General features: G+C 45.2%; 1 protein-coding gene across 3 annotated transcripts in view; it reads right to left on the bottom strand.

Annotated features, from left to right (window-relative positions):
* LOC139160312 (laminin subunit beta-1-like) overlaps positions 1–15,333 on the bottom strand; it is a 140,702-nt gene that overhangs the window by 18,598 nt on the left and 106,771 nt on the right. For all 3 annotated transcript variants that reach the window (XM_070738054.1, XM_070738056.1, XM_070738055.1), the window contains exons 28-32: positions 15,064–15,305; positions 11,932–12,135; positions 10,995–11,139; positions 9,007–9,214; positions 7,443–7,584 (exon numbers count right to left, since the gene is read on the bottom strand). In XM_070738054.1, coding sequence (XP_070594155.1) covers positions 7,443–7,584; positions 9,007–9,214; positions 10,995–11,139; positions 11,932–12,135; positions 15,064–15,305 — 941 coding nt within the window. The remainder of the gene's footprint in view (positions 1–7,442; positions 7,585–9,006; positions 9,215–10,994; positions 11,140–11,931; positions 12,136–15,063; positions 15,306–15,333) is intronic.

The following is a 15,333-nucleotide window of genomic DNA, read 5'->3' as shown; positions in this document are numbered from 1 at the left end:
GGGCAGACTAGATGGACCATGAGGTCTTTTTCTGCTGTCAGACTTCTATGTTTCTATGTTTCTATGAAAAAGGAGTGTCTTATATGCCAAAAAACACAGTATATGTTTCTTTAGCATATACAAGAATGCTTTAACCATAAATCTATTCATGTGCAAGCCTAAAAAACCCTGATTGATTTAATTGCCTACAATAAAAGCCTTGAAAGAATGACTGAAAATCCAAGTTTAGTAAGAAGGTCTGAATGGGAGACGTCACCAGTGGATCAGAGAAAAATCATCTTGGAAGAAAGGAAGGAAGTGAAAGGAACGAAAATTATACCAACTGCAAGAGAAAACATGAGCCTGGCATGAAACAGCATTAAAAGATAGATTGATCTTCTAATACAGGAGGAGCCAGGATTAATAGAAAATGAGTGTAAGGAAAGGGGATTTGGAAGCTATGCAGTAAGAATTAAGCTGCAGAGGGCAGAGTTTGTGGAATTACATTAATATGAAATATGAAAAAGAATAGTTGCTGGAAGGATGAAGTTGTAGATAAGAAAAATGGCATAGAAGAAAATGATTGATGCAATAAACATGCATTAACGGTAATGCCATAATGTTGGGACATGTACAATACAGTGATACCTTGTCTTACAAACTTAATTGGTTCCCGGACTAGGTTCTTAAGGTGAAAAGTTTGTAAGACGAAACAATGTTTCCCATAGGAATCAATGGAAAAGCGATTAATGCGTGCAAGTCCAAAATTCACCCCTTTTGCCAGCCGAAGCGTTTTTGCGCTGCTGGGATTCCCCTGAGGCTCCCCTCCATGGGAAACCCCACCTCTGGACTTCTGTGTTTTTGCGAGGCTGCAGGGGAATCCCAGCATCGCAAAAATGAGCTCTGGTAGGGGCGCTCTGCAAGCCTCGGCGATGTGCCCGCGTCGATTGCAGCGGCGGCAAATGGCGTCCCTGAAGGGGCAGCGCTGTCGTGGGTGATTTCCTCGGCATCCGGGGCATGGGTTGGAGGGACGTTGGTATCTGGGTTGTCTGGGTTGCTCGGATGGCAGCAGGAGACAGGTGTCGTCGTCCGTGGCAGCTGGGCTGAGGTCATCTGTGGTCTCGGCGCGGGAAACAGCAACGGAGATTTTGGAGACGGTCTCCTTCTTTTCGTGTTCCTTTAGTTCTTTGGCGGCGGCGTCAGCTACTTCGGCTGTTTGAGCCAGCTTGATAACTGACTGCAGCGTTGGGTCGTCCTCTGTGAGGATTTTGTTTCGTACCGTCGCATTCTTCATCCCGAAGATTAGAGCGTCTGTGAGGCGAGCTTCTGGGCTGTCAAATTTGCACTTTGACAGTACCGTGCGAAGTCTCGTGGCGAATTGATTGATTGTCTCAGACTCACGCTGGGTCATTCTGGAAAATTGATGTCTGTAGACTACGGCAGGCTTCGTTGGTTTGAAGTGGTTTGCAAGTCTTGCTTGGAGGTCGTCCCACGGAACGGATTTAGCTGGAAGCGGGTCGGTGAGTGTTTGGACGAGGTCAAAAATCTCAGTCCCGCAATAGTTCAAGAAGATCGCCCGCTTCCTGTCGTCTTCGGCTTCTCCCATTCCTGCCGCTTCTAGGAAGATTTCAAATTTCGCCATGTAGGCGTCCCAGGACGACTTCTCGGGGTCGAAGTAGTCGGGAGCCCGGCCGATCTGGAGGTGATTCATGCTTGACTCGTGGATTCTTCGTTCTCTCGTCGCCAGTGAAATGAATGAGACTCAGACAAAAAGTACTAGATGGTTCCGTTTATTCAGCTCTCTCGCAAGTGACTCCAGCAAGGAACGCATCTGAGCTGTCAGTGTCAAAACAGCCCTATTTATACTTTAAAGGCTCGCGCCTAAAAGAAACGGCCGTGCGTCTTAGCCAATCAGACGCGGCCAAGGTTTATTCATAGTTAGAGACAGTATTTACAAAATCTTTCTTTACAGAGTTTTACATTGGTTATACAGACTTAACAGCTGGCAATGGAAGTCCAGAGGTGGGGCTTCCCAGCGAAGGGAGCATCAGTGAAATTGCAGCATCGCAAAAACACGGAAGTCCTCGAAACCCCACCTCCGGACCTCTGTGTTTTTGCGATGCTGTGATTTCACTGAGGCTCTCCTCGCTGGGAAACCCCACCTCCGGACTTCCGTTGCCAGTGAAGCGCCCGTCTTTGCACTGCTGGGATTCCCCTGCTGGGATTCTCCTGCAGCATCACAAAAACACGGATGTCTGGAGGTGGGGTTTCCCATGGAGGGGATCCTCAGGGGAATCCCAGCAGTGCAAAAACGGGTGCTTGGCTGACAACAGAAGTCCGGAGGCGGGCCATCCCAGAGGCGGCGGTGGGTTTGTAAGGTGAAAATAGTTTGTAAGAAGAGGCAAAAAAATCTTAAACCCCGGGTTTGTATCTCGAAAAGTTTGTATGATGAGGCGTTTGTAAGACGAGGTATCACTGTATATATTATATTCAGGTTAAGACTAGATTGGTTGACATTCTGTGTGCAGACTGACGGCAAGATCATTTAAAAATGGACTGGAAGCCAGATAAAACAGGGATTCTGTGCAGTTGAGATAAGCTATACTTAATGCATTAACCAGAGGCCTTTTAAAAGGGTGCTGATATATGGTGAAGTGATCTTACAAACAATGGATACTTAAGATACGGAAGTGTTACTCTTTCAATGAGCTTGGTACTATTAGGCAGCCTTTATCAACTCTGATAACATTAAGACATGTGCTGGCTGAGGAATTCTGGGAGTTGAAATCCACTCATCTTCAACTGGCCAAGATTGAGGAAGACTTATTAGGTATGTAATGTTAACTAAACCTACATACAATCATAATCCAAAGATATTTCACCAGAAGAGTCCTTCACTCCTCCACTCGAAACAGAGTATCCTACGAAAATAGACTAACAATCCTGGGCCTAGAAAGCCTAGAACTACGGCGCCTAAAACACGATTTGAGTACAGTAATACCCCGGTTATTGCGTCCCCGACCATTGCGAACAGGGTAATTTGCGATTTTTCAACCCGGAAGTCAAAACACCATCTGCGCATGTGTGCCCTTTTTTTCTATGGGCACGCATGCGTAGATGGCGCCCGGCAGATCAGCTGCTGGGCGGCTTCCCTGGGTCTTCCCCCTCTTGCTGGCGGGAGGGCGAGCAGCGGGCATCAGCAAGGAGTTTCCCCACCGCCCACGCAAACTCCTCGCTGCCGCCCGCCCTTCGCCCGCCCACGCCGTTCATTCTCGCCGCTTTCGAGCTGAGTCCCGGAGCGAATTCGCTCCGGGACTCAGCTCAAAAGCGGCGACAGCCAGCGCGGAGAAGCCGTTCGCTGGCGCTGGCTGTCGGCGCTTTTGAGCTGAGTCCCGGAGCGAATTCGCTCCGGGACTCAGCTCGAAAGTGGCGACAGCCAGCGCGGAGAAGCCGTTCGCTGGCGCTGGATGTCGGCGCTTTTGAGCTGAGTCCCGGAGCGAATTCGCTCCGGGACTCAGCTCAAAAGCGCCGACAGCCAGCGCGGCGCGGCTGTTTTAAAATGTCGCCGCCGGCATGGGGGGCTTGCCAGCACCCCCCGGACCCCCAACCCAGGTTTGGGGGGCTGCTAGGAAGCCCCCCATGCCGGCGGCGACATTTTAAAACGGCCGCGCCGCCCCCAATCTTCGGCTTCTCGCTAGCGCTGCGGGAGTAAAAACACCATCTGCACATGCGCAGATGGTGTTTTTACTTCCGCAGCGCTACTTCGCGAAAACCCGCTCGTTGCGGGGGGTCCTGGAACGGAACCCTCGCAACGAGCGGGGGATCACTGTATTGCCCACAAAATCAAATGCTGCAACGTCCTACCGGTCAATGACTACTTCAGCTTCAACCGCAACAACACAAGAGCACGCAACAGATTCAAACTTAATACGAACCGCTCCAAACTTGACTGTAAAAAATATGATTTCAACAATCGAGTTATCGAAGCGTGGAACTCATTACCGGACTCAATTGTGTCAACCCCTAACCCCCAACACTTCTCCCTTAGACTCTCCATGATTGACCTCTCCAGGTTCCTAAGAGGCCAGTAAGGGGCGTGCATAAGTGCACTGGTGTGCCTTTCGTCCCCTGTCCAATTTTCTTTCCTTTCTTTCACCTATCATATATATTCTCTTCCTTTCATATATCCTCTCCTCTAAGTTCACTTTTACCCTTATATATATTACCACATGTCTATTTTTCTTCCTATGTATTTGTGTATTGGACATATGAATAAATAAAAGTAAATAAATAAATAATAAATAATCCACTGGCTTAATACAGGTAGTCCTCAATTTACAACAGTTCAATGAGTAACCATTCAAAGTGGTCCATACACATTTATGATTTTTGAAGCATCCACACGATTATGGCATCAAAATTCAGACGCTTGGCTACTTGACTCACATTTATGACAGCTGCTGTGTACCAAGGTCGCATGATCGTGTTTCACAACCTTCTGGACAAGCAAAGTCCAGGGGGAAGCCAGATTCACTTAACAACCATGTTACTAACTTCACCAATGCAGTTATTAACTTAACAACTGTGGCAAGAAAGGTTGTAAAACAGGGCAAAACTCACTTAACAAATGTCTCTGTCAGAGTTTAGGCAGGGTGATTAGTATTTTGGTATTTTGAGATAAACCCAGGAGCCAAAACAGAGCCTTTAGATAATTAATAGTGGTTTATATACATCTTAAATATATATATAAACTTATATGTGGTTAAATGCTTTATTATACAGCCCATGATACACAGAGAAGAGCAAGGAGAGAGAACTTGAGGAGAAGGGACACATCTGCTAATGGCTTCCCTTATACCAGAGGTAGGCAAAGATGGCTCTTCTATGACTTGTGGACTTCAACTCCCAGAATTCCTGTGCCAATCATGCTAGCTCAGGGATTCTGGGAGTTGAAGTCCATATGTCATTGAAGAGCCAACTTTGCCTACCCCTGCCTTATACAGTACAGTGATCCCTCGATTTTCGCGATCTCGTTCTTCGCGAAACGCTATATCGCAATTTTTCCCACCCGATGACGTCACTCTCTTCCTTCCTTTCTCATCTTTCTTTCTCTCTCTCTTTCTCTATCTTGCTTCTTCCTCTCTCACACTCTCTTCCTCCCTCTCTCATCTCTTTCTTTCCTTCTCTCTCTTTCTCTATCTCTCCCCCTCTTGCTGGCGGGCGGCGGGCGGCGGGCGGCGGGCGAGCGGGGGCATCAGCGAGGAAGACCCAGGGAAGGTTCCTTCGGCCGCCTAGCAGCTGATCTGCTCGGCAGCGCTGGCAGCAACGAGGAGCCGAATCGGGGTTTCCCCTTTGCGTGGGCGGCGGGGAAACCCCGATCAGCTGCTGGGCGGCCGCAGCAGCAGCGAGCAGACGAAGATCAGGGTTTCCCCGTCGCCCACGCAAAGGGGAAACCCCGATCTTCGTCTGCTCGCTGCTGCTGCGCTGCCGAGCAGATCAGCTGCTGGGCGGCCGAAGGAACCTTCCCTGGGTCTTCCCCGCCGCCCACACAAACTCCACCATCTGCGCATGCGCGGCCATGAAAAAAGGGCGCGCATGCGCAGATGGTGTTTTTACTTCCGCAACCCTACATCGCGAAAAATCGATTATCGCGAGGGGTCTTGGAACGGAACCCTCGCGATAATCGAGGGATCACTGTATAGGCAGCTTTTTACTCAGTTTCTTAAAGTGACAGTAACCCTGCTGCCTCATTCCCATTGGATCATCTTCAGGTTGCCTGCGCCTATAGCCTCTCATCAGCTTACAGCTATTAAATCTACATGTCCTGGCAGTCTCACTTAACAACATAAAATTTGGGGCTCAGTTGTGGTCGTAAGTCAAGGACTCCCTGCATTAAAAAGTTTTTGCTGTCAGGAAATATCCATTACATTTTCAGCTTTGGAGTGACATTGAAAAGCAATTACTTATAGGAGGCATTAAAGAACGTTTCCTTAAATGCCAGCCTTGGGTGATGCTGAAAGGCCAAAGAGAACTGATTCATTCATTATTATGTGGCCATCAAGTTGTTTTCAACTCTTAGTAACCTCTGTTCTATCTGTAACCTGTCTTCCAGTTCACTGAAAGGCTTCACTCATCATCACTGAACTAGAGTCCAAAAGTGTTTTGGGTGTGGTTAATCTCTGGATGTCAAGAAAAGATCAGGGATATAAAATCATATATTGAAATGTTCTTCCTGCTAATAACTACTTCACCTTTAACTGCAGCAATACATGAGCATGTAATTGATTGAAACTAAATGCAAACCGCTCCAAACTCCACTGCAGAAAATACGACTTCAGCAACAGAGTGATCAATGCCTGGAATTCACTACCTGACTCTGTGTTTTCTTCCCCAAACCCCCAAACCCTTTAACCTTCAGTTGTCTACTATTTATTTCTCCCTGTTTCTAAAAGGTCTATAAGGGGCATGCATAAGCGCATCACTGTGCCTACCTATCCATCCTACTGTCCTATTGTCCTCTTTTATCGTTACTTTTTACTTATGTTATATTTATACAAACTACAGTACTACTATCCTATACAAGTTTGACAAATAAGTAAATAAGTAAATAAATCTGGGAATACCAATATAAGCTAGGAGAAGACAGTAGCTACTTTGTTGACAAAAAAATAGCATTCATGTGGCCCTAAAAACAGGAGAATCTGAGTGAGTCCAGGTACAAAAAAACAGGAGAATCTGAGTGAGGAAATACTCAGCAGCTGTCCACCGAAAGAGCAATTTAACAGATTAACAGAGCAGCTAGATTTATATACTGCTTCACAGTGCTTTTATAGCCCGCTCTGCACAGTTTACAAAGTCAGCTAATTGCCCCCCAACAATCTGGGTCCTCGTTTTACCCTCCTCGGAAGGATGGAAGGCTGAGTCAACCTTGAGCCTGGTGAGATTAAAAACTGCCAAATTGTAGGCAGCCGGCAGTCAGCATAGAAACATAGAAACATAGAAGTCTGACGGCAGAAAAAGACCTCCTGGTCCATCTAGTCTGCCCTTATACTATTTTCTGTATTTTATCTTAGGATGGATATGTGTTTATCCCAGGCATGTTTAAATTCAGTTACTGTGGATTTATCTACCACGTCTGCTGGAAGTTTGTTCCAAGGATCTACAACTCTTTCAGTAAAATAATATTTTCTCATGTTGCTTTTGATCTTTCCCCCAACTAACTTCAGATTGTGCCCCCTTGTTCTTATGTTCACTTTCCTATTAAAAACACTTCCCTCCTGGACCTTATTTAACCCTTTAATATATTTAAATGTTTAAATAAGGTAGAAGTAGAAGTAGCCTGCAGTACTGCACTCTAACCACTGTGGCAGGATATCTAAAAAGCCATCCAGGGTCTCTTGATTAACTCACAACTCCCTTTCCCCCCAAAAAATTAGAAACTGGCTGGCTATTCTGCCCTTCACCTGTTTGACTTTGCCTTCCACACTCTGGATGGCTTCCTTTGTCTTTTTCAGGGCTTGCTCAGCTGCCTTCACTTTGTCCTTGGCACGGTCCAGTGCTCCAGATGTTTCTGCCACCGTTTCCTGTACACCTTCTGCTTTTTCCCTGTGGAGAAGAAAGCACAAGGAAACGAAAGAACTTTCATAGCATTTGCATGTGACGGTTTTTGCATGTGACGGTTTTTGTAGATGAAGCTTTGGGGATGAAAGTACAGGTAGTCCTCAGGTTATGACGGCCCTCTAGAGTGGAAATTCTGTTGCTAAGCAAAAGCGGTTATATAACATGTAACCACATCATTCAGCAATTATTGTTGTTGTTGTTATTATTATTATTATTATTATTATTATTATTATTATTATTATTAAGGGCCAATGAGAGGATGTGACCTTGGGTAGGATGGTTCCTCTCATCTCTTACTATCCTCTTCTCAAATGCAAAGCTTAGCATTGGACCAAACTGCTACTGTAGACTGTAACGTTAAGCCACAACATGGTCCACCTGGATTCAAGCTGTTTATTATTATTATTATTAATTAGATTTGTATGCCGCCCCTCTCCGTAGACTCGGGGCGGCTCACAACAATAACAAAGACAATATAAGAACAAATCTAATAATTTAAAAACACTAAAACCCCCATTATTAAAAGCAAACATACACACAAACATACCAGCCCCGGGGGAGATGTCTCAGTTCCCCCATGCCTGACAGCAGAGATGGGTCTTAAGAACTTTACGAAAGGCAAGGAGGGTGGGGGCAGTTCTAATCTCCGGGGGGAGCTGGTTCCAGAGGGTCGGGGCCGCCACAGAGAAGGCTCTTCTCCTGGGTCCCGCCAAATGACATTGTTTAGTCGACAGGACCCGGAGAAGGCCAACTCTGTGGGACCTAACCGGTCGCTGGGATTCGTGCGGCAGAAGGCGGTCCCGGAGATATTCATGGTCCGGTGCCATGAAGGGCTTTATAGGTGATGACCAACACTTTGAATTGTGACCGGAAATTGATTGGCAACCAATGCAGACTACGGAGTGTTGGTAAAACATGGGCATACCTAGGGAAGCCCACGATAGCTCTCGCAGCTGCATTCTGCACGATCTGAAGTTTCTGAACACTTTTCAAAGGCAGCCCCATGTAGAGAGCGTTACAGTAGTCGAGCCTCGAGGTGATGAGGGCATGAGTGACTGTGAGCAGTGAGTCCCGGTCCAAATAGGGCCGCAACTGGTGCACCAGGCGAACCTGGGCAAATGCCCCCCTCGCCACAGCTGAAAGATGGTTCTCTAATGTGAGCTGTGGATCGAGGAGGACGCCCAAGTTGCGGACCCTCTCTGAGGGGGTCAATAATCCCCCCCCTAGGGTTATGGACGGACAGATGGAATTGTCCCTGGGAGGCAGGACCCACAGCCACTCCGTCTCATCCCGGATTGGATCCCTATTAAACGGCCTGATTCTGCAAAATATGTGACATCATTATTTCTTTACAAAAAAAAATAATTAACAAAGTGGGTGGGTTTTATTCCTGCCAGAGACACTTACCTGGCCTGTTCTGCTTTCGTCAGCAAATCCCTAGCAAGGGTTAGGTTTTGCACTGTACAGTTCAGGATAACATCCACTCTGTTCAGCTGCCCGATTCTGTCCCAGATCTCCTTAATCAGGCTGTCGATCTCACTTTGGCTGATGGGCTGAGGAATGTTCAGGACCTGTTGAGCCACCAGCTCAATGCTCTCCGGATCGGCACCTTCCTCTAAGGGGACAAAGAGGGCCGTGGAAATATTTACTGACCCCCTCACATCCTGGACATAAACTGTTTCAACTCCTACCCTCAAAACATCAAAGCACTGCACACCAAGACAACTAGACACAAGAACAGTTTTTCCCAAACACCATCACTCTGCTAAACAAATAATTCCCTCACCACTGTCAGACTTTTTACTAAATCTGCACTTCTATTTCTACTACTTTTTCTCATCATTCCTATCATCCTTTTCCTCCCACTTAGGACTGCATGACTGTAATTTGTTGCTTGTATCCTAAGATTTTTATTAATATTGATTGTTTCTTCATTGCTTATTTGACCCCTATGACAATCATTAAGTGTTGTTCCACATGATTCTTGACAAATGTATCTTTTTCTTTTATATACACTAAGAGCATATGCACCAAGACAAATTCCTTGTGTGTCCAATCACACTTGGCCAATAAAATTCTATTCTATTCTAAACTATTCACTAAGGCTGCAATATTATTACTATTAGACTTCTCATCGTTCTATCACCTATCTCCTCCCACTTAGGACTGTATGACTGTAACTTGTTGCTTGAATCCTTACGATTTGTATTAATATTGTTTCCTCATTGCTTATTTGACCTCTATCACAATAATTAAGTATTGTCCACCATGATTCTTGACAAATGTATATTTTCTTTTACGTACATTGAGAGCATATGCACCAAAGACAAATTCCTTGTGTGTCCCAATCACACTTGGCCATTAAAGAATTCTATTCTATTCTATTCTATTCTATTCTAAAATAAGAAGGCATTTCTTGAGCAAGAGAGTCCCTGGAATCATGAGAGCTTTATCATTGGAAATTTTCAAGTAAAGATTGAATAGCCATAAGTCTATAGAAATTCCCAGGTATCCAGGTCATGGTTGTCCCAAAGGGGTTTTTTCAGGAGGCAACTGGACTTTCTTGGGGTTTTTTTTCTTTTGAAGACATTTTACTTCTCATCCAAAAAGCTTATTTAGCTCTGACAGGATAGTGGAGAATGGAAGGTTGGATAACCATGTGTCTGGGGAGAGCATGGGAATTCATGCTTTGGGCTGGGGCAGGGGTAGGCAAAGTTGGCTCTTCTATGACATGTGGACTTCAACTCCCAGAATTCCTGAGCTAGCATCATTGACTCAGGAATTCTGGGAGTTGAAGTCCAAAAGTCATGGAAGAGCCAACTTTGTCTAGCTCTGGGCTAGGGGGTTAGCAATAGCCATAGCATTAAGACATATATACCACTTTATTTTATATTTTTATTTATTTATTTTGTCCAATACACAATAATACACAATGAAGGCTATAGAGGATATAGTAGAGAAGAAATACAAGATATAGGAGAGACTATAGGACAGGGGACGGAAGGCACTCTAGTGCGCTTATGTACGCCCCTTACTGACCTCTTAGGAATCTGGAGAGGTCATAGTGCTTTTACAGCCCTCTCTAACCTGTAAATCAGCTTATTGCCCCCAACAACCTGGGTCCCCATTTTACCACCTTGGAAGTATGGAAGGCTGAGTCAACCTGAGTCAACCACCAGGTGAGATTTGAACTGCTGAATGACAGGTAGTAGTTAACTGAAGTAGCCTGCAGTGCTAGTTCACCAACCCGGCTCTTAGACTAGAAGATATCCACTATTTCTTCCAACCCTATGATTGTATGAAGGCAGGATTTACATTTTATTAAGGCAGCAGGAGAATACGTTTACTTTTCAACCTGCTTTATTTCAGGCTCGGTGTGAGCCATGCCCTGGTACCTGCTAGGAAGTCTTTTATCTTCTGGATGAATTCTCTCAGCTTGGCTGTTGACTTCTCCACCTGGTTCCGAGCTCCTTGAGCGTGGTCCAAGAGGTCCTGGGCGTGGTTCCTGGCATCCTGCGCCAGGTTCTGGACTTCCTGCACCTAGAATGGAAACTTCAGCTTAGAATTTCTCAAGGGCATCTAGTAGGGGGAATTAAAAAAAAAAAAGATACTGTGACCATGCAATGCATGTAGGGTGGGCATTATTTGAACAGTGGTAAATACTATCTGGATTTTTGTCAATTCAACCAGTGCACTGTAGTATAGTGTGTGGGGTTTTTTGATCCTTTTACGTACGTATGTACGTACGTACGTATGTATGTATGCATGCATTCATGTATGTATGTATGTATGTATGTATTTATTTATTTATTTATCCATCCATCCATCCATCCATCCATCCACCCACCCACCCATGTCTATGCTTGTAGTCAGTCTGTGCGATCTTTTTGCAGCAGCTGAGTATGTGATCGATTGTTTCATCTGTTTCTTTACAGAGTCTGCACTTTGGATCGTCTGTTGATTTTTCAATTCTGGCTTTGACAGCATTTGTTCTAATGGCCTGTTCTTGTGCCGCCAATATTAGTCCTTCTGTCTCCTTTTTGAGTGTTCCACTTGTAAATAATAATAATAATAATAATAATAATAATAATAATAATAATACATTATTATTATTATTATTATTATTATTAATTATTATTATTATTATTTCTCTGCACTGGTTCCTAAATTGCCAAAATATAAATTCTGGTATCTTGTCAAGTCCTGTTGCATAGCTCTATATACCCGGACACCCACCCCTGATACATATGTTAAACCAACTAAGAAATGTGATCTACAATTTAACAGCATCTTTTCATGGGATGCTTCCATACAGTCAGCCTGGCACTGTACCTTGTTAACCATGGTGACCAGCTGACTTGCTGTGGTCTCCAGCTGTTGTGAGAGATTCTGGGCAGAATGAAGGGCCTTGATGGACACAGGAAGAGCTCCTGTACAACCGGGGCCTCCACAGTGTCTTTGGCCTGAACTATCTTTACAGGAAGCTCCTCCACAAAGAGCGTCTTCACAGGCCTCTTCTCCAGAACCTCCGCAGATCTAGAACAAGACAACAAACAAAGATTATCTAGCGAAAAGGTCAGGTGGTAAGGAAAGCAAGTAGAATGCTTGGCTGCATAGCTAGAGGTATAACAAGCAGGAAGAGGGAGATTGTGATCCTGCTGTATAGAGCGCTGGTGAGACCACATTTGGAATATACTGTGTTTAGTTCTGGAGACGTCACCTACAGAAAGATATTGATAAAATTGAACGGGTCCAAAGATGGGCTACAAAAATGGTGGAAGGTCTTAAGCATAAAACGTATCAGGAAAGACTTCATGAACTCAATCTGTATAGTCTGGAGGACAGAAGGAAAAGGGGGGACATGATCAAAACATTTAAATATATTAAAAGGTTAAATAAGGTCCAGGAGGGAAGTGTTTTTAATAGGAAAGTGAACACAAGAACAAGGGGACACAATCTGAAGTTAGTTGGGGGAAAGATAAAAAGCAACATGAGAAAATATTATTTTACTGAAAAAGTAGTAGATCCTTGGAACAAACTTCCAGCAGACGTGGTTGGTAAATCCACAGTAACTGAATTTAAACATGCCTGGGATAAACATATATCCATCCTAAGATAAAATACAGGAAATAGTATAAGGGCAGACTAGATGGACCATGAGGTCTTTTCCTGCCGTCAATCTTCTATGTTTCAATGTTTCTCATGAGAAGACCAAGAATGAAAATGCTGGACTCAAGAACAAGGAACAGGAAAAGGAAATGAATTCAATGTTGCATTTGATGGCAAACTTGTCTATTTTTTGTTTGTTTAACCAATACAAATTAACCTAAATTTGACATCGGCATTTTTTCCAAATTCTGCAATGTAATTACTATTAAAAATAACACACGAGGGAAAAATCTCAACAAAGTACAGATTGCCATGTGTAAACATCTATTACATTAGGGAATGTGGTGGAACGTAACATGGATTCCCGGGGAGGGTGGAGGGACTGCAAAGGGGAACAGAGCTTGGAAAGTTCGCTCGGCAGGAAGAGAATTAAAACTAGCAGTTCCCAGAGTATAACTTATAGTTTTATATGTAGCTGTAGCTATGTACATAGTTGCTTTAGTCTGGCAAGATTCTGTCTACAGGTGAAGAACAATAAAGGAAACTGCTCAGAAGTTACTCCATATGTTATTCTTGGTTCTTGGGGCCTGACAGGGAATATTTTTAAAATTTTGTGTATTAGACACTAGCGTTGGGCGAACCAAACTTGCATAGTTTGGGTCCATGTCGAACTTTGTGGGGTTCAGCATACCAAACCTGAATCCGAACTTTTCCAGAGGTCCGTGTTCAGGTTCTGTGTTTGTGCCGAACTCCGCGGAAGGTGGGAGGGGGAGACGGGGAGGGCTTTGACCAGAGTACCTCCAGAACCGCCTGCTACCGCACGAATCCCAGCGACCGATAAGGTCCCACAGAGTTGGCCTTCTCTGGGTCCCATCGACTAAACAATGTTGTCTGGCAGGCCCCAGGGGAAGAGCCTTCTCTGTGGCGGCCCCGGCCCTCTGAAACCAACTCCCCCCCCCGGAGATTAGAACTGCCCCCACCCTCCTTGTCTTCCGTAAACTACTCAAGACCCACCTATACCGCCAGGCATGGGGGAGTTGAGACACCTTCCCCCCAGGCTCCTTATAATTTATATTTGGTATGTATGTGTTGTCTGGTTTTAATATGATAGGGTTTTAGTTATTTATTTTAATATTAGATTTGTGCCATTATAATATTGTTTTTACCATTGTTGTGAGCCACCCCGAGTCTTCGGAGAGGGGCGGCATACAAATCTAATAAATTGAATTGAATTGATTTGAATGTGAGGCTCCTGAATAGCCGGCCAGCAGAACCTGCCTCCCGAGTCCTCTTGCCTGGCGAAGCGCTGGAGGGGGAGGTCAGGCTCCGGGTCTGGAGTCGCCCCTCCTGCGCCCCAAGCCGATTCGCCCGCTTGATGGAGCCTGACACACACCCTCCAGCGCTTCGCCTCCCACCAGGCAAGAATTCTTGCGGTTCGGGTTCGGCGAACTTACCCGAAATCCGCCGGCAAGTTTGGCCAAACCCGCCGAACCCGAACCTCAACGGGTTCGCCCAACACTATTAGACACCATAACAAAGAAAAATATGCATGTTTGAAAACATACACACCAAAACCATACACGTTTAGGTGACCATTCTTACAGAAAAGTTCTCAAGTTTAACCTAGTAAACCTGGCTGGCTTGCAAACATCAGGAATTGGGGTGGGGGGAATCAAACTTTTTAGAAATGGCAAACTTGCAGAATCAGAATTGGCACTTTTAAAAATTTTATTTATTATATTTTGTCAAGCATATATTAAATAACAGATATAAGTATAAACATGATTGTGAATACATGAAATGGATATGAATAAAAGGCAAGATTAGGACAGGGACGGTAGGCACAATGGTGCGCTTATGCACGTTCCTTAAAGACCTCGTAGGAATGGGGTGAGGTCGATGGTATACAATCTAAGGTTAAAGTTTTGGGGGCTTGGAGAAGAAACGACAGAGTCAGGAAGTGCATTCCAGGCATTGATAACTCTGTTACTGAAGTCGTATTTACCGATGCAGTTGGTCCATCTGAAGTCTAACCAGAAGGTAGTTTGGGCGGAACTACCATTTCATCTCAAGAACCTAAGAAGAGCCCTGCTGAATCAGGCCAAAGCCCATCGAGTCCAGCATTCTGTGTCGCACAGTGGCCCACCACTTGTCCATGGGGATCTTGAGAAGAAAGAGAAGGCAAGACCCTCCCTTTCCCTTGACCCCCAACAAATGGCCCCCAAGGGAATCCTGCCTGCCTCAACCAACATGGAGGCAGCACATGGACATCCGTTTCAATAGCCACCGATACATGAATCTAATCCTTCCTCTCGGCCTCTCCCCTAGCTATTCCTTCCCTCTTACGGAACTTACTTTCTGGTTGATCCTGTTCAGGCTGAGGGCATTGACTTTCCGTTGGACATTATTCAGATCCCTTTGGCGAGTCGCTGCCCTCTTGCGAAATGCTTCTCCTCTTTGTCTCAACAGGTCAACAGTGGCTTGCCGGGTATGTTTGGCTTGGACCACGGGACTCTGACGCCCTCGAACGGAGGCGTTGGCCTGCCTCAGGGCTTGTTCTGACTGCTGGAAGTACTCCACGATGCTACGGTAGGACTCTGCCGGCAGAGGAAAAACAGGGTTTGA

The sequence above is a fragment of the Erythrolamprus reginae genome, chromosome 2, assembly GCF_031021105.1.
Source record: "Erythrolamprus reginae isolate rEryReg1 chromosome 2, rEryReg1.hap1, whole genome shotgun sequence".
Classification (NCBI taxonomy): Eukaryota; Metazoa; Chordata; class Lepidosauria; order Squamata; family Dipsadidae; genus Erythrolamprus; species Erythrolamprus reginae.
Note: the sequence above shows the minus strand (reverse complement) of the source record. Positions and strands in the feature narration are given on the sequence as shown.